The sequence below is a fragment of the Microcebus murinus genome, chromosome 6 (assembly GCF_040939455.1).
Source record: "Microcebus murinus isolate Inina chromosome 6, M.murinus_Inina_mat1.0, whole genome shotgun sequence".
Lineage (NCBI taxonomy): Eukaryota > Metazoa > Chordata > Mammalia > Primates > Cheirogaleidae > Microcebus > Microcebus murinus.
The window spans coordinates 89,737,897-89,757,344 of record NC_134109.1 but is presented as its reverse complement, the minus strand read 5'-3'; the positions used below and the strand labels follow the sequence as shown (position 1 = coordinate 89,757,344).

The window sequence follows — 19,448 nt, the reverse complement described above, 5'->3', positions numbered from 1 at the left end:
TTTTACAAACTGTCCACTTCATTGTAGTATCACTTGAGCAGCTCCTGCTCTATGAGAGAGGGAAACCATGACAAAAAGGGTGTTTTTGCTGGAAATTATTCTGTATTAAATTCAGGGCAAGGAGGGCTTATGTTGATAGTTTTGTTTGAAGACATCACATTTTTAAACTCAAAAACTCTTATTTATGATACTTTACCTAATTTTTACAAGTAATGGTGCTTGTCAGGATCTCTACTCTTTTCACTCTACTGTTTTAAAGTTTTCTCCAGATTCTTACAGATCTGGACAGGTAAACTTTTTGTTTCTAATTCTCACCTGTTTTCTGCTGAAATTTTTTCACATTAAGAGAGAGTCTAGGCTAGGCGCAGTGGGTCACGCCTGTAATCCTAGCTCTCTGGGAGGCTGAGGCGGGCGGATTGCTCAGGTCAGGAGTTCGAAACCAGCCTGAGCAAGAGCGAGATCTTGTCTCTACTATAAATAGAAAGAAAGTAATTGGCCAACTAATATATATAAAAAAAATTAGCTGGGCATGGTGGCGCATGCCTATAGTCCCAGCTACTTGGGAGGCTGAGGCAGGAGGATTGCTTGAGCCCAGGAGTTTGAGGTTGCTGTGAGCTAGGCTGATGCCACAGCATTCACTCTAGCCTGGGCAACAAAGCGAGACTCTGTCTCAAAAAAAAAAAAAGAGAGAGAGAGAGTCTAGTGTGGGATTTAGTACAATTTTCACTTCTTCTGAACAATGAAGTATGAATTGTGCTCTACAAATCACAGAAAGATTTTGGAGTATTGTTTACTGTCCTTCATGTGTACTGAACCACTAGCAGTAGGTCACACACCAGAAGTCTTTTCTCAGTAAAGGGGAAGGCATTTCACTGAGCAAGTCATGCTTGAGAACAGCCCCTTGTGAGTAAGGGCATGCATCTGAAATGTGACTGGCTTTGGTTAGGAGGGCTATTTTTACAATGGGACAGACTGCAGTAACTCTTCTCCTTGAGACTGAATCCATAACCTTAGCCTCATTCTCTCTTTGCCTCTGTTTCCTCATTCGTGAAGTCGGGATGTTACTGCTGTCTTACCTTTCAGCAATGTTTTGAGTATTAAATGAGTTCATTCACGTAAAACACTTGAACAGTTTCTGGTACATAATAAATAGTTAATAAATAAATGTTTTTGCTTTAATAAATAGGCTTTTAGTGATCACCCTGCAATTCTGACTGTACGTGGCCAGGATCAGAAAGGCAGAGGTGGAAATCTATATAATTGGTAATAGAAAAAGATTTATTATCAGAAGGGAGGTTGGGTAGGAGAGAGATATCAGCCGAAGACTGTGACTGGCTATGAATTTCTACTTCTAATTACTTAATTTCTACTAATTTCTACTTCTAATTATGACTTCCAGGTTTGGATTTCTTTCTGAAGCTACCTCTGTAATGGCCAGGTTTACAAATAGCCTCCTTAACCCTTTGTACTCGCTTGCTTTTTTCTCATTATCCAGTCAACATTATCCACACTCGACATCCGAGTGCAAAGGGTTAAAGACATAAGGAAAACTTTCATCTCTTATATGTACAAAGTAACTCTTTTAGAATCTGGTGCCAGGAAAATAATAGGCCCACTCTTGTTTAAGTTTTTTTTTTTTTTTTAATTAAAATAGGGTGGTGTCTGTCAGGCTTTGGGGAACAGAATTCCAATCTCATCATCTAATAACAGCAAATTTTATGCAACAAAGGAATTAAAACCTGTGATGATTTGTTCATGAGTCATGATGGTTATTGCTGTTGCTCTCTGGAGAATTTGCCTGCCAGCTCCACTTGTTTTGCAGCCCTCCCACACTTCCAAAATCTTCATGGGCTGGTTTACATTGTTCTGGAGCCATTGCTCCTCTCTCCTTGGTGGTGCACTTCTTCTGGTAGCCATGGACTGATTATCCCAGTTCTGCTTCTGCTCTCAAGCATCCTCATACCTGCCAAACCCAAGGGAAAGGTCACCATAACTTTCTCATCTGTTGTTAGGAATAACTCCAGAATGACTGCCACACCTGTAGTGGTAATTTTGTGAATAAATTCTGTTATCTTCTTGATTTTTTTTTTTCAGACAACAGATTGGTGTTATTTTTTAGGTCAGTTTCAAAGTTCCACTCTCTTAAAAAAGCCCCAGGTGACAAAGTCTTTACTAAGAAAGGAAAGCAAAACAAAACCCAGAAACTTTTCTGAGCCAGATGGCCCAGTCTTCCTTCTTGCTCACTTGGTATGGCAAGGACAAATGGCATCTCTTTAATTAGATGGGTCATTAGGGATAGGAATGGGTACCATCCAGAGCACTCTTAAATAATTACAAATCTTTATGCCTCAAGTTACTTTGCATTTGTCAGATTTATCTTTTGTGTTCTATCCTCTATTTTAATATTCTTATTCATAGAATTTTGCTCTTATCTAGCAATCAACTAATTTTTTTTTTTGAGACAAAGTCTCACTCTGTTGCCCTGGCTAGAGTGCTGTGGCATCAGCCTAGCTCACAGTGGCTCATGCCTGTAATCCTAGCACTTTGGGAGGTCAGGGCGAGGGGATCACTTGAGGCCAGGAGTTTGATACCAGCCTGAGCAAGAGTGAAACCTCATCTCTACAAAAAATAGAAAAATTAGTCAGGTGTGGTGGCGCACGCCTGTAGTCCCAGCTACTCAGGCAGCTAAGGCAGGAGGAGGGTTTGAGCCCAGGAGTTTGAGGTTGCAGTGAGCTATCATGATGCCACTGCACTCTAGCCCAGGCAACACAGGGAGACCCTGTCTCAAAAAAAACCTATTTAATTTCATCAAAAGTCAAAGAAATGCAAATTAAAATACAGTGAAATGCCATTTTGGGTCTATTAACTGAGCTAATTTTTTAAAAATATTATAACAGTTACTGCTCTTCTAGGCCAGATGGTAGTTGCTGATAGAAGTATAAATTGGCCCAATTTAACACATTAAAAACATTAATGTTCCAATAGCAAAAAATTGGAAACAACCTCAGTGGCCACTCAAAAGGTAATAAGCTAAGCAAATAATGATACAACCTATCATACTGTAAATTTGGAAAATAATTGTAATACAGTGCTACCTTTAAAAGACAATACAAAATTATAATAAAAATATAATTCTAATTCTTTAAATCTATAGATGTACAACTAAAAGACTAGGCAAAAATAGTGGTTTTTCTCTGGATATGGGATTATACCTGTTTTGTTTCTTTATACTTTTCTTATTTCCTACATTTTCTACAAAATCTTGTTTTGCTTTCATATCAGAAAAGCAAAAATAAACATTCTTTTCACAAAATGGACAATTGAAAAGATAAAAGATTTGCTAATCTTTAAGAATTATACTTTCTGACCATTTTGTTAAATAAGTTATTATTACTGTTCTCTATCTCCTCACTACCTGCCCCCAACCAAAAAAGACTCTTTATTCTCTACATTAAAATCTAATGATCTGATTATTTGTCTTATCTTATTAAAAGTTAAAACCCAAAGTAAACAAGATAAAACACTCTCAGAACTTCCATAATGATGGCTAGTTCTTTCCATTTTTTAAGCTTTAATTAGTATATCTTTATTTACCTTAGAAGTTCTCACTGTGATTCTGTTTTGGAACCAATTGACACACTTTTAAAATGACACTAGGTTATCCTTCATTTTGTTAAGGGATATACAGTCGTACCTCAGTATTTGTAGGGGATACCAAAACCCAAGGATACTCAAGTCCCTTTATTTTTTTTTTCCTTTAAATATTTGAATGCCTATCAAATTCCTTATATAAAATGGCCTAGTATTTGCATATAGCCTATGTTCATCCTCCCATGCACTTTAAATCATCTCTAGATAACTTAAATAATACCCAATACAATGTAAATGCTGTGTGAATAGTTGTTATACTATATTGTTTTTATTTCTATTATTTTTTATTGTCATACTATTATTTTTTATTATTTGGGGCTTTTTCCCCAAAATATTTTCATCCGGTTGGTTGAAAACAAGGATGTGGAACCTGCAGATACAGAACCCACAGATACAGAGGGCTGATTGTATATGTTTTGGTTTTCAGTTTTAGTTTTCTCTATCTGATCTCAATATATTTATGCTGGCACTTCACCTTTTCAAAAATCATTTTTTCCTGACTGCAAATGTGCATGCTTATTGTAAACTATTCTAATATACAAATGTGCAAAGTTGAAAATGAAACTTTTCCACAGTACTTCCTATCCTCCTAACCACTGTGGCCTTCTAGGTTTTTGTATGCACATGCTAGGTGTACCTTTAAAAGTCACACATATTTGTGTTTTATTAACAAAAATGAGGTCATAATATATATTTTGTCCTATAGTTTGTGTGTTCACTTAATACTTTATCTAGGGCATATTTATCTTCTCACATAGCTCTACTTTGTTCTTTTTAATAGCTAAAAAATATTTCATAGTTTGGCTATGCCATAATTTATTTAAGCAACTGGCCTATTGACTGACATTCAAGTTCTTGCCAGTTTTTACAAAAAACTCTTGCATTGAACATCTTTTTCCATTGATTTTTGTATACTCGTGAAATTATTTCTGTAGGACTAATTTGAAACATAGATTTGATAGGTTAAGGGATATACACATTTAAATTTTAATAAATACAGCTCAATTACCCTTTTAACAGGCTTACTTATACTTCCATCAATTTCATATGAGACACCCAGGGCATTATTAATCATTTCAGTCTTTGCCAATCTGATAGGGGAGAAGTAGTACCTCACTGTTTAATTTGCATTTCTCTGTTAGCTAGTTTGAGCATTTTTTTTTGTATATTCTTTGGATGTTTATATTTCTTCTTCTGTAAGTTTGCCTGTTTTTCTATTGAGCAATTAATTTTCTCATTGGCCTGTATGTCTTCTGGTTTGTCCTGACTACCTTGGGATTTTTTGGAATTTAGGAGCCAAGTGAGCGGAAGGTGCCCCTGGACATGTCATTGTTCCTCAAGCTCCAGAAGCGGGTCACAGAGCTGGAGCAGGAGAAGCAGGTGATGCAGGATGAGCTGGACCGCAAGGAAGAGCAGGTGCTCCGCAGCAAGGCAAAGGTGCGCAGTGCTGGCCCAGCCGAGAAAGGACTTTATATCATTTCTGCAGTCTCTTCTTTAATGGGAACTCAGCCCAACCTAACCAAGCAGCGTTTGGTTAAAGCACTTAGGGCTAAACTCTTCACTGTTTTCTATAGAACAAGCAAAAATGTGACATTTAAAAAATAAAGGTTTTACTTTATATTTTCCCTAGGAAGAAGAAAGACCACAAATTAGAGGTGCAGAACTGGAATATGAGTCACTTAAGGTAATGGGAAGTTTCTGGCCAAGACTCTGAATATTTTATTTTGGCAAGAGGCCCTCTCAGAGCCTCTTTCTCTCAGAGAACATCCTTAAGGGTTGGAGGTTGCACCAGAGGTCCTAGCTTAAGCCGTTTTCAGGCATTACTTCTAGCTTTGTGTTGTTTCCTTTTGTAAATTCTTTTTCATGTGTGCTAGACTTCAGTTTAAACAGGAATAGGAGAAGCTGCCATTGGAGATTCTGGTAGTTAAGGACATGGACTCTAGCGTTGGGCTGCCTGCATCCAAATGCTGCATCTGCCGCTATCCGATTGGGTGTGACGGGGCACACCAAAGATGGGGACAGGAATCTGCTCTCCACATGTTCCGCCTCACACAAAAATGGACAAATAAAAACATTTTCTTTACTGTGAATGAAGCCCAGAGTCACAAAGTATTAGATGAGTGGTTCTCAAAATATGGTCCCTGAACCAGCAGGATTAATATCACCCAGTAACTTGTTCAAAATGCAGATTTATGGGCTCTACACCACTAGACCAATTGAATCAAAATCTCTGAGGGTGGGGCCCAATAATCTGTGTTTTTCAAGACCGCCAGGTGATTGTGATGCACATGCAAGTTCAGGAAACTTACACATCAAGGTAAAGACGTGTTTTCTGTTATGGAAATGGTGGGAGACTGAGAAAGGCAAAGAACATTCATTTTCAGAGAAGAATAGGTTAATTCATGAAAGAAAGGTTACATATTAAACTAGAAAAAATACGGACTTTAAATAGTTTTAATATAATACATTGAAAGGACTGATATGATGCTACAAACTAAGATTTCTTTTCTGGGAATAAACCATAAAATATTCAGCCTTTATAGACAAATGTCTCACTTCCACTATTATCAGCCCTTGTGTCCTGTGCAAAATAACGCACTGTGGCGTTGTTAAATGCCTGTCCACTTCAGTGTTTCCCAACCGGTATCTGGTGACACTGTGTTTCAGTGTCAGTGCCTCTCTATTCTGGGTTCCTATTGCCATTGTTTGTGGAGAGGGTGGTGCTAACTGGTGGCACAGGGTAGCTAGTAGTATGTGAAAGTATGCAGATGGTAAAGGATGTATTTGTATGGATGGATGAAAGAAAAGGCCTTCATCCTTTCCCATCTCCCAAGGCTCTGCTTGCAACTTCACAAGCATGTCACACAGGAAAGAAGTTTGAAAAATACATTATTTGTTGTCATTGAAACACAAAAGGAATTTTATCAGTTTAAATGATGTGATAAATTTTTTCAAAATTAGCAGTTAAAGGCCTAAAATTCCAGTGGTCTTTGCATTCTGCTTTACAAAGGAAATAAGAGGACACTACTAAAGATTTCAGGGATCCACTCATCTGAATCATTCATTGGAAATACCCTGACCAGCTGGATCCTCAAATTTGATCTTATATTTTCCTGCAAACAAACCTGGGTTCCTTAGGACTGGCTAAACTCACCCCTTGGGACTCAGCAATCTCTCCAGTCCTGTGAACACACCCTGGGCAGGCCAGAATAAATTCAAGTCTGGAATTTGTGTTGATGATGCAAACTACCATTGACCTTGCCCAATTCCACTTGATGTAAGACTTCCTTAATTAGCAGAGCAGAGCTTCCAGTAGAACTAGGAAGACATTCACTAGAGTAGCTCTGACAAACTTTTCCAGCAGAATTCTTCTACCAGCTTGAGGGAAGTTGAGCATGTCATTGCAAAGTTGGGGATGACAGCAATGTTCTTTTCTGTGTCTCTTCATACAGCGTCAAGAACTAGAATCAGAAAACAAAAAACTGAAAAATGAACTAAATGAGTTACGCAAGTCCCTTAGTGAGAAAAGTGCCCCAGAGGTGACTGCTCCAGGTGCCCCTGCCTACCGTGTCCTCATGGAGCAGCTGACTTCCGTGAGTGAGGAACTCGATGTCCGCAAAGAGGAAGTCCTCATCTTGAGGTCTCAGCTGGTGAGCCAGAAAGAGGCCATCCAACCCAAGGTAAGCATGAGCTCATGGCTAAAGTAGGTGTTTGGAGACTGACCTCCATTTCTTCTTATCCTTTCCTTCTCTTTCATTAATAATGAAGCAAAACACTGACGTGAATTTTTAGTCTAATTGAAGATTCATCATTTAAAAAAAAAATCCCAGTGTTGTTTTAAAACTGTTGCAAATGCCAATTGGAGTGAGCAAAAAGTGAGTGAAATCCAAAAGATCATCAACGTTTCCTGTCTTACTTATGAGTTTTACAGTTAATCTTTTTGTAGTGATCTGGCCACAAGAAATTTTGATCTGAAATACAGTTCTGTTAAATACAGAAATCTATAAATTGTCTCGTTGTGGGGAGACATTAAATACAACCTTAAAATTATTTGTTGAAAATAGCTCGTTTAATTGGAAAGGTAACATATTGCAGAGGTTAGACATGAGATCAGTGAGTGACAGTTACATAGAGATACTTTCTGCTAGCTTCAAGCAGTTGTGTTTAATAGGAGGGGCTGTGTTCAGGAATTCAACAGAAAGAACCCCCACACTGAGGATATTGATGGCCCTTTGAAGTCCTTCCTGCTTTGAGGTAATTTGAGACCTAATGCTGGCATATGTTGATGAAAAATGGGCCTTTTTGTCATTTGCCATCAGAGATTCTGAGTGATCATAATGAAAATCTGCCTTGTGCCTCTGCCCATGACAACAGAGTGTCACCAAGAAGTGAGGCAATCAAGTGACATGTCATATAAAAAATATCTATGATATATAATGAGCTGGATGCCTGAAAAATCTGAGAGCACTTCTCTTAGAAAATTCTCTGTATGTGGTTTAGATGCTGTGCCTGGCACATACATTTGGATTTGATAAAGGCAACTCACACCAGAGATCAATACCAATTCAAAAAATATCAAATTCTAAAAACAAGATACTGACTAAATAATTTTTGGAGGAAAAAAATATCAGTAACAAGTGCAGTAATGTAAAGAAATGGGCTTCCTTATTTTGAAGCAAATCGCAAACCCCTGAAGTCTGAAATGAGAAGAGGACTCTCCGCTTTGGCTTGGCTGTGTAGGTCTCACCTTCCCCTGGGGCTGTCTCAGTTGGTCCCCATGGGTACCACTATGGCTGGGCCTCTGGCAACAAGGCTCTGCATGCTAGCTTGAGCAGTCCAAAATCAAGATTCCTTTCTCTGGTTACCTGGTGATAAACTGGTACTCTTTTTTTTTAGTTTTAATTGACAAATAATAATGGTATATGTTTATGGGGTACAATGTAGTATTCTCACAAGAAACTTAAGTGAAAATTAATGGAAAAGAAAAGAAAAATGAGTCAAGGGACATAGAAACAATCTAGCTAATACAGCACATAGTCGTGGTATCATATACTCTCACCCAGCTCACATACCCATGTGACAACTGCTTTCCTGCCTCTAATGGGCTGGCCCTGTCCAACTGAGATCCATGCTTGCTCAGATTCCAGCCTAATCTGAGGCAGCAGTCATGTTCTCTCCTTGGAAAAATGCCCATGACACTAATTAAGATCTTCCAGACACCCCTGGGCTGTTTTTCTGCTCAGTTTCAAGTCAGAGACATATCATTTCACAGCTCCTTTGCTGGGCAGTGGTGAGCAACACTCTTTGAGCTAGGGGATGATCCAGCCCAGCCAGGTCTAATTTATTGGCTCCACCTCCAGAGTATCCTGGGAGATTTCCCTTGGACAAATGAGCTTGTAGTGGGACGGTATTTTAAGTCTCACAAACCTAGAATATGACTTTTTTCCACATACACTAACAGGAGGGTCATTCTCTCACATGCTCAAAAATATTTTACAACCAAAAAAAAAAAAACAAAACAACTCAAAAAGAATTTCAAGCACTTGCCTGGAAATTAGAGTTGCCATCCCATAAATGTATGTTAACAGCCACTTTATGCCAGTTCCAGGTATGTTAATTTATTTAGAGTTAGGTTTAGGAGAAGCAACTCATGGCTATTTTAAAGTTAGCTTTTATCTGTTATCATGGGGACTCATTGATGGAATTTATTTATGGAACTAAGGGTTTATTGTTTTCTCTATTTTTTGTGCTTGCTGACTTGTGATTTTCAGGATGACAAGGTAATTACAAGGTTTTTTTCAATTTTTAGTAAATACTTACATTTAATCCTAATTTTAGTTTACAAGTATCTTGCCATATTTGCAATTGACGCTTTCCGACCACCACGTCTGTTTTTATATTTACAAATTAATTTCCTATTTGATTCCTTCCTATTTGGGAAGTCAGTAGTGTAACAATGGTTGTAGCAGGTTCATGTTTAGATTATAAAGGGCACTCCATGACTTCTAATTCATAGTCAGCTCTGTGACTCACTGCAGTGGTCATGGGAGGGTATCCACGAGCTGGAGAGGGAAGCCCTTTACTTGGAGAACACTCAGAAGTACAGGCTCTCCTGAACTCTCATTTCTAGCCAGCTGTGGATTTGTTGGCTAAGGGGGAGGGGGAGCCTGAGGAGCTGAGCACACCATTCTTTGTTTCCACTTTAATCTCTGAATGTAGAGTCCATATAGCTAGGATGAAAAGTGGCTCCTAATGAGGTTGCAAAGTCACATTTCTCTACCACATCTTGTTTCAGCTATTGAGTGACAGATCTTACTGGGATCTTCCTACATGGTATAACTCTTTTAGAACTTTAATGTTGGCATTAAAGCTACTTTGGAACTGGTCTCTAAGATCATAATATTTGAAGTGTATTCAATTACATTCACTTCATTGTGAGACCTGACTTAAGAGTAAATGTTGACTGAAGGATCAGACTTATACTATTTAGACAAATAGAATAGGCTATTGGGTTTTAAAGTACATTATTCTTCAGGAGCTATAGAGCAGTGATTCTTATCTCTTACCCTGTTCTAGAGAGATAGATAATAGCTGAGTAGATTTTGAAATTACATTGGTTACCAGGAAGATTATACCAAAAAGACAAAATTTTTAAAAAAATAAAAATGTTGGCAAAAAAATTTATTTTTATGTAAAATCATTAGTAATTCTGACCTGCCAGATGTTTATTTCAAAAGCTTATGTGCCATTCTATATTATACCAGAGGAAAAAGAGATTTGAATAACAGCAGATGGTAGATATTTAAAAAGGAACTAAATCCTTCCTATTTACATATATCTAAAGATGTTAGAAGAAAATTTTTAATTTTGCTGAAGTATTTATCATCTGAACACCACCTTGTTTGTACTGAGTTTTTAATGGAAAATAAGCTTTATGTCAAACTTTCAGTGCTTTATAGGGGCTTTTATTTCATTCTAACTGGTCTAGAAGTGGTAGAAAAATAGCCTTATATGTTCCATTAAATAGTTGCCTGGTTACTTTTCTAGTGCTATGTATACTATATTATATATTATATACTTAATATAAGTACATATATATTTTTTTCACATAATATAAAACGTACGTTGCCCATCAGTGATTTTGTTTACAGGGCAGTGGTACTCTAGAATGTCAACACCTTTGTAGTAGAATGTTAGGGATTCTCAGAAGAGAAACTCAAGCTATCTTTCTCTCTGAACTGCCTGGGCCAAACTCTCCTCTGTAGTTACAAGAGCCAGGGACTGATGCTCTGGTGGGGCACAGATGTAATGAAGCACATAACTCCCCTCTAATTGTAGGAAAGAAATATATTATATGTGGTCCAAAGCTTTTGAGTTGAATCGTAATGTGGAAATGTATCATTTCCCCCTTCAGAATACAATGACAGATTCCACAATACTTTTGGAAGATGTACAAAAAATGAAAGATAAAGGTGAAATAGCACAAGCATACATTGGTTTGAAGGAAACAAATAGGTAAGTTGATCATTCTTTTATTTATTTTGTTTTAATTATATTGATCTTTAGCCTTCAGGCCAGCCTCTTGTACAGTCACAGTGTTTATGCATTGCCTTATTAGACATCAGCTGTCCTTCAGAGGCAATCCAAGGTTTCCAATGTATTCCCAGCTAAAATATCACTTTAATATAAGGTATTATTATTGATGAAAGGTGTCATGGAAAATGTTCTTACATCGAAGGAAGATATTTTTCTATGTTTATGGTCTTAGCCTTGAGGGGCTGCCTTAAGGAGAAAACCTGTTACACAGTTTGGACTAATTTGGGTAGTCACGCTCATGTGTTATTCAGGGTAATTATTTGTGAAGGTTTGTAGGGGCAACTGTAGCTTTCAAGAATTGAAACTTAGTGTGAAGAGAAGTGATGAGTTATCTGGAATCACATCAGCGTTGGCCATGTAACTCTAAAAGTGTACCATGACTTCCAGGATGGGAGAATGAAGGCTCATACCTGGAATCCCCCTCAGCCTACTGCCACTCTCCCCACCAACAGAGGCTTAGTGTTGTTGAGCTCTGAACTTAAAAGACTATATGCTAGACCATTTTGAAAGAACATAGGCAGTGATGATCACAGAGAAAGATAATTCAGAAGATATGTATTATCAGTGTTCTGTCTAGTTTCTTGATATCTAGTATCAGGGTTGGTATACATAAATACAAACTAAAGAATATTGCTATGCAAAAAGTAAGGTACAATTGGCCCTCCATATCCTTATGGTCCCCATTTGTGGATTCAACCAACTGAGAATTGAAAATATTTTTTTAAAATTGTGTCTGTATTGAACATGTACAGACTTTTTTCTTATCATTATTCCTTAAATAATACAGTATAACAAATATTTACATAGCATTTACATTGTATTAGGTATTGTGAGTAATCTAGAGATGATTTGAAGGGTACAAGAGGATGTATGTAGGTTATATGCAAATACTACTACTGTTTATATCAGGCACTTGAGAATCCTTGGATTTTGGTATCTGAGGGAGGTCCTGGAACCAACCCCCCCAGTAGATACTGAGGGATAGCTGTACTTCTTATCTTCTTTGTAGACAAGATTGGAGAATGCTTATATCTGCTTAAACTTAAATTTTAATTAATGATGTGAATCATAAACACATTGTTATGTCTAAGAATGTGCTAGTATAGAAAGAACTATATTGTAGTGTTCATTCATCCACTCAGCTGTTCAATCACCAGATATGTGTCACATGCCTACTTGATGCCAGGCCCTGTGCCACACACTGGGAATACAGCAGTAAGCAAGATAAATGCAGACCCTAATCGGCTGCTAGGGAGCCAGCTAAGAGGGTTTGGGCTTTATTCCAAAGATAATGGAATCCGTTGAAAGGTTTTAGGTAGGAGAATGATGTGATGAAATTTGAATTTTAGAAACCTAGCTCTGGCTGTTGTGTTAGAGAATAGATTGCAGTGGACCAAGATTGAAAGTATAAAGACCAAATGAGAGGCTATTACCATAATCCAGCAACTGATTATGGTGACTTGGGCTTGGTTGGTGGTGGTTAGGATTGAGAGAAATAGGACACTTTGAAATATACATTAGAGGTCAGCAAGCCTTGTGGTTTATTGGATGTGTGAGTGAGGGGTAGGAAATCCTAAAGGGTGACTCTGAGGTGTCTACTAGGGACACTTGACTAGGGTGTGGGGAAGATGATCAGTAGAGTTACCCATGTCAACTTTAAGGAGCCAAGGAGAAAACCAAGGAAAGAAGTCCATTAGGCAGTTGAATATATAGATCTGTAGCCAGGAGAGATATGTAGGCTGAGATGTAAATTTTGAAGTCATTAGAGAATAATAATACAATTGAAACTGTGCAAATAGATGAACACTCTAGGGAGAGATAAACTCCCTAGATGGAAAACAGAAGAGAATTCTCTCGAATTTGTATTGCGTAAATAACAACAACAATATAGCAGGAGTAAGAACCTGGACTCTGGAGTCACATCACCCTGGGCTCCACTACTTCTCAGCTGTGTAACCTCTACAGGTATCTTCTAAACCTCTGTGTCTTCCTCTGCAATATGGCAATTGATTCACCTTAGGGTACTGGAAGAACTAAATGAAATACCATGTTTCCCCCCAAATAAGACAGGGTCTTATATTTATTTTTCCTCAAGAAGACACTCTAGGGCTTATTTTTAGGGGATGTGTTATTTTTCCCTCAAAGCCTCAGCTTGCAACATGCACAGGATGGCCGGGACCTGACAGGGGGAGCCGACCTTGTTGATGGGGCTGCCCGCACCTTTCCGGTCACCTCTGGGATAGTAGCTGTCATGATGGGGCAGATGAGAAGGGCTGCTCATCTCTTTACTGCTCCTCAATGAAATGCATGGGTTGTGCAGATACACTGCGTAGCCACGCCCATCACTAGGTCGTATTTTCGGGGTAGGGCTTATATTGCACAAATGCTTAGAAATCCTGCTAGGGCTTATTTTATGGATAGGTCTTATTTTTGGGGAAACACGGTAGTACATGTGAAGGGATGTAGAACAGCATGTGACGCTTAGCAAACACTCAAAAAATATTATTTTTATACCATAAGTAGAAAAAACTATTATGAACTTTATTATAATTATTAATTATGCATATTTTAATAAAATATGGATCTCTAAAAGCAGTTTTAATAAGTCTTAAAATTAATTTTGCACACAAAACATCTTTTAAAATTTATGTCATAAAAGCTGAGAACTTTAAACATGTTCTTATTTATGCTATTCCTATAAGAATTTTTAAAACAAATTTTTAGCTGGGAAATCAGATTTTATTAAGCTAAAACAAATTTCTACCCAGAAGACTTAAAACTTCATTTTAAAAGAGATTGTAAAGATTGCCACACGAAGACAGTAGCTGAGGTTTTCATTCTGTCTGTGTGTCATGGTTAGCCTCTAATACAATATGTGATAGGGCACTCTGCTAGGTGAATAAAATGTTTAAAATGGAACCTCTTTCTCACCTTCAGTCATTTCTTATTTTGTAGGAAAAGTAGCTCTAGATCCTTGATTATTTTGCTTTTAATTTCTACTCATTTACATGTGATGTTATGTTACACATTTTTTCTTAATTAACCAAAAAATATATTTGTGGTAATGTTGCAAAGTCGCCTGTAATCAATAAAAAGTCCTTCCTTATAAAATATTGCAATACTCTGTGCTGCTCTTGACCATCATCACCTCATTGCCACCTGTGTCCCTTTGTGTTTTACATTGTTACTCCTTTGCATGGAAGATCACCTGCCATGGATTGCCATGAGCTGAATGAGGATGGAGAGCTGTGGCTGGTTTATGAAGGGTTAAAACAAGCCAACAGGTTATATTTATCTCCTCAAAATGGAATGTTGTTAATTTGTTGCTTTCCTTACTAACAGTGGCCTCCTGACTTTAATTCCTGTATTTCTTGTGCATTAATTGTCTTTATGGGTAAATTAGTTTCAGTAAAACTTAGAACATTCAGCCAAACACCTTCTTAAAAAACTTTCTCCACTAAGAGATACTGTTACAGCTAAAATTGATCGATGGTAAATATAAGAGTTGCTTTCCATAAGTGAGTGGTGCTATCTAGAGTTCCCTTCAGATACTAAAATTTGTGAATATCTCTCTCTAGGAGTTGAAAGAAAAACAAAATCATTTAACTAGAGCACAAACTATTGAGGAAAAGATTAAAATGTATTTCTTAGCAACTTGTTGTTTGGAATAAAGATCAACATATGATATACATGGCAATTTGACTACATTCAGTGTGACTATATTATTATCATGCTGTCTAAAAGCAATATTAAATGCATGATTTGGCACTCTATGTGGTTATTATGAAATTCAAATTTGTGAAACAGAAAATCAGGATGATTTCCTGCATTGCTACAGCTCAGAATAATTACCCAAACTCAACACTTTAAATATGTTTAGGGGAAAGAAAATAAAATTGAAACAGCAACACCATGCTTATAGATACTCATCTGCTCTAGCGATATTTGTTTTTTAAAAATCTCATAAAAATTCCATTTTAATGATTAAATTTTAAAAATACTTAATATGTTTGTTCAAGGGGCTTCTGCTTATCCTGTTTTGTTCTAACCATAAACCATTGTCATTAACTTTGGAGTGTTATCAGTTCAAATCCTTTTGAAATTTTGTAATCACTAAAATGTTTTTAGTCTGCTGTTAACACTTTGCTTGCAATGGCAAAGTTTCATCCAGCAGTTGGCAACCAATGGGATTAGAATAAAAGAATGTCTTTTCTCCCTCATGTTAGTTAGTTCTTAACCGTCACTTTGTTTTGTGTTTGGAAAAGGAGTGAATGTAGAAGCAGGGGCGCATGGTAAAGGGAGGCTGCTGACTCTGTGTGCTCACTGCCAACGCCCTGGTCTGCTCTGTGGGTACAGCTGCTGTGCGTTTGCTTGCAGAAGCAATAACTACTTTGTTGCTCCTATTGACATTTATGTTCTAAAACCATGTCTTGTTAGGATTTTGTAATTGATATGTAAGTTTATGGAGAGAGATGACAAATTTAAAATATATGTATGAAATTTCATAACTATCTGTATAGATTTGGGTAATTCAGATTTGGGGTATATTTCAGAGTCATGACCTCACCTCTCTGTCCTTTAGAGATATAAGTGAAATATAAAAATGAGTCTCTGGTCCCACCCTCTCCCTGGAATTAGTAATAATAACTCTGTAATTATTTTTTTTTTGAGATAGAGTCTCACTTTGTTGCCCAGGCTAGAGTGCTGTGGCATCAGTCTAGCTCATAGCAACCTAAAACTCCTAGGCTCAAGCGACCTTTCTGCCCCAGTCTCCCGAGTAGCTGGGACTAGAGGCACGCACCACCATACCCGGCTAATTTTTTCTATATATTTTTAGTTGGCCAATTAATTTCTTTCTCTTTTTAGTAAAGACGGGTCTCACTCTTGCTCAGGCTGGTTTCGAACTCCTGACCTTGAGTGATCCTCCTGCCTCGGCCTCCCAGAGAGCTAGGATAACAGGTGTGAGCCACCGTACCCAGCCCCCTAACTCTGTAATTCTTAAAGGCACATTTAATTAGATTGAGAGTTTGTAATCTTGCCCTTTATAGTGCAGTCATTTTATGTGGCAAAGGTGTAACTGTCTTTGCCAAGTTAAATGCTAGTTTGTAAATGCAAGTCAAATTAAGGCTGTGTCTTTTAATTTTTTTTTTATTTTAGTCATCATTTACTATGAACTTTTCAAAAGAGCCAAAACTCTCCTGTTTCTTAGGGCCTCTGAGATCTTTATATAATTTAGAAAGACACAAATGTGACAGCATTCGTTTCCATTTCTGGCCCTTGTTTGAGTTTCTTGACTTCTATCCAGTCAGAAGACACACGGATTCTAAAGAGTGCCTGCTTTTCTCACTCTTACAAGCAAGCACAAAGCCTTGTACCTATTAGGCAGGGTCTGGGAGTGTGATCTCCCCTTCCTACTTGTGTGGCTTCTCCACAGGCTCCTGGAATCCCAGCTGCAGTCGCAGAAGAGGAGCCACGAGAACGAGGCCGAGGCCCTCCGTGGGGAGATCCAGAGCCTGAAGGAGGAGAACAACCGGCAGCAGCAGCTGCTGGCCCAGAACCTGCAGCTGCCCCCGGAGGCTCGCATCGAGGCCAGCCTGCAGCATGAGATCACCCGCCTGACCAACGAAAACTTGGTAAGGAGACGTGCAACGGCCCACACACTCCTTAGCAAGCAACGCCTAGCGCTGCCTGATGTCCCAGTTTCTTTTTGATCAAATACAGCTTTTCTTTGCTGGGAAAAACGTACTGCCCTACACTTGTTCCCCTCTTACTCTAGCAGAGACAGGGTAAGGAAGATATGAATGTATTGGTAGACATGAAAAAAGCATGTGCACAGGTTGTGTTTCTCACAGAAGGCTCTTGAGCGTCTGCCGTGGAGGGTCCGGAAGATAGCCACGGACTGCACGCTGGGCTGTGATAGCCCGGAGGCTCAGGTGGTCTCCTTCCTCTGCTGCAGCTGCAGTCTCTGCCATTCTAGAAGCTTATGTTATATTATTGTCACAACAGAGACTGGGGACAGGCTTTGTTTACCAAGAAGCCGCTGAGTCCTCTTAGCCTCCATCTCTAGCAGGCAAGTGGGGGTTAAGACAGTCTAGGTCAGGGAAGGTGGTTGGCAGGACTAAGCTAGGGATTTTGAGTGATGCTAGATGGACCTCCCAGGTCAGGGGGATGGGGAGTTAGGAGTCAGATGATCACATTTTCTATTCTTTCAAACAGATCTTGTACAATAAATGAGGAGCCTTTTTTTTTTTTTTTTTGCCTTGCCAGATTCTGAGCCCTGGCATGGAGTTCAAGTTTTTTCTTTTCCTTTTTCCTTATTTCTTTTATTTTTTTACCAAAAATATTTTCTAAAATATTTCTTTCCCAGTCACATAATAATTTTTATTACAGATTTACAGTTTTTAACATCTATTTAAGTTTGACAAATATTTATTATATTAAAAGTCATTGAAAAGTTATCATTCCAGATTTTTGTATAAAATCTATATTGTAGTACCTGCTTGATTTTGAGAAAAATTGTTTAGGACTGGTGGTGATTTGTGTCTTTTTTTTTTAATTTTTTAAATTAAGGTTTTTAATGACCTATAATAAAATAGCATTTTCCCTGAAATTTAACAATTTGAATCATTCTTCCATTATATTAAAAATAGTTTTCTAGTGTCATTTATTGAACCATCTTTTACATGAATTAGAAACAAAACCGAAAGGTATTCATTTCCCCGTCTGCTGCTCTGCATGGAGCTCCATCATGGGAATGGGGGAAGGAGGGTGATGACAGTGTTCAGATTCTCTCCAAAGTGACTGAAATCTCACTAATTTGCTGGGAAAATCTTCTGAATCATAAAATAAATTTGAAATTTCATTTTATAACTCTCAAGTCTATTGTTGCTTAAATTAAACTAACAGCGCTTTGATGACTAAGTATCAATAAATGTACTGAATAATAATAATGATTGATCGGCATATAAATTCTGTGCTTATAATGATTGCCTTAAAATACAAGGTGAAACCGTGAAATAAAGATGCTTCTGGGTGGCAGATTTCCAGAGTTTTTTCACTAAATTAGTCAAGCATTTGCCTTGCAACTTTGTTTTCCATATTAATTTTCTTGGCAATTCTTCATAGCTAATACAAAAATAGGCTAAGCCCCCACGTTCTAAGCTGGTAGAGTCTAGTTAATGAAATTGAGTTTTGGGAAAACACTTTGTAGATCAGCAGCTTCTCCTGCCATTACGTTGACTACTAATTCAGGAGGATGGGTACAAACTTAAGTATAGGAAATGATGTACTTTTTCAAAGTCATTGTTTCTCAGTCTTAACTGTGCATTTCTTTAGGAAACACTGGAGCAGAAATATTAAAGCAGCAGTGGACCTGAACTTAGTGTTCTTAGAAACTTCACCTCGCATAACATCCTCCCACCCACCTACCCCTCAACACAAACACAAAAATGATTTTTCTCCCTCCTCTAGTGAACAAGTTTCACAGGCCTCCCCCATGCTGCCTTTTAGGGAAGAAAGGCACACAGCTTCTCACCAGCCTCTCCAACTTCATACAAGAGTGCTAACATTGCCATTATCCTCACTTTCACTTTATTTGCCTTCCCTACTCTTCTGCTGCTGCTGGCAGCAAAAAAAGGTGCAGCAATTGGTGAGCATCATGTACGGGGGAGGCTAGGAGTAAAAGGCAGGAAGGAGGCTTGAGTGAAGTGAGAGCCTTATCTGGGCAATGTGTTTACCTGCTAACTGATGGCATCTTGGCCACAGCCTGTTTCCTTTAATCACGAAAGAAATGTCTGTATATATGTAATTAGAATCATCTATACTAGAAAGGTAAAAGGGTAATGGCAGGTGACAAATCAGAGCTTTTGAGTTTATTCACTTTCACTGTTTGTGTGGTAAAATATTTTAAAATTGATTTTGCTGAGAGGTAGCATTGCCTTCAAAGACACAGAGAAAAACAAATATCTATTGTGCCTGTTTTTTCAGTATTTTGAGGAATTATATGCAGATGACCCTAAGAAGTATCAGTCCTATCGGATTTCACTTTACAAACGGATGATTGTATGTAAAACCATAGTGCTTTTCCTTTGTCTTCCTTGCTACTTTTAGCCCTCTGTAACTGAAGAGCACACTGCTGCCTGCTCCTTCCCAGGAAGTCTCTCCAAAAACTTTCACAAAACTTATTTCTCCCCACAGCTGTG

General features: G+C 38.0%; 1 protein-coding gene across 4 annotated transcripts in view; it reads left to right on the top strand.

Annotated features, from left to right (window-relative positions):
* Positions 1 to 19,448, top strand: part of MYO5A (myosin VA) — a 195,125-nt gene that overhangs the window by 152,479 nt on the left and 23,198 nt on the right. The window contains exons 26-32 of one of the 4 annotated variants that reach the window (XM_012763447.2): positions 4,945 to 5,088; positions 5,282 to 5,335; positions 7,104 to 7,331; positions 11,066 to 11,166; positions 14,451 to 14,531; positions 16,682 to 16,880; positions 19,234 to 19,308. In XM_012763447.2, coding sequence (XP_012618901.1) covers positions 4,945 to 5,088; positions 5,282 to 5,335; positions 7,104 to 7,331; positions 11,066 to 11,166; positions 14,451 to 14,531; positions 16,682 to 16,880; positions 19,234 to 19,308 — 882 coding nt within the window. The remainder of the gene's footprint in view (positions 1 to 4,944; positions 5,089 to 5,281; positions 5,336 to 7,103; positions 7,332 to 11,065; positions 11,167 to 14,450; positions 14,532 to 16,681; positions 16,881 to 19,233; positions 19,309 to 19,448) is intronic. The other 3 variants (XM_076004378.1, XM_012763451.2, XM_012763453.2) reach the window with 3 other exon arrangements.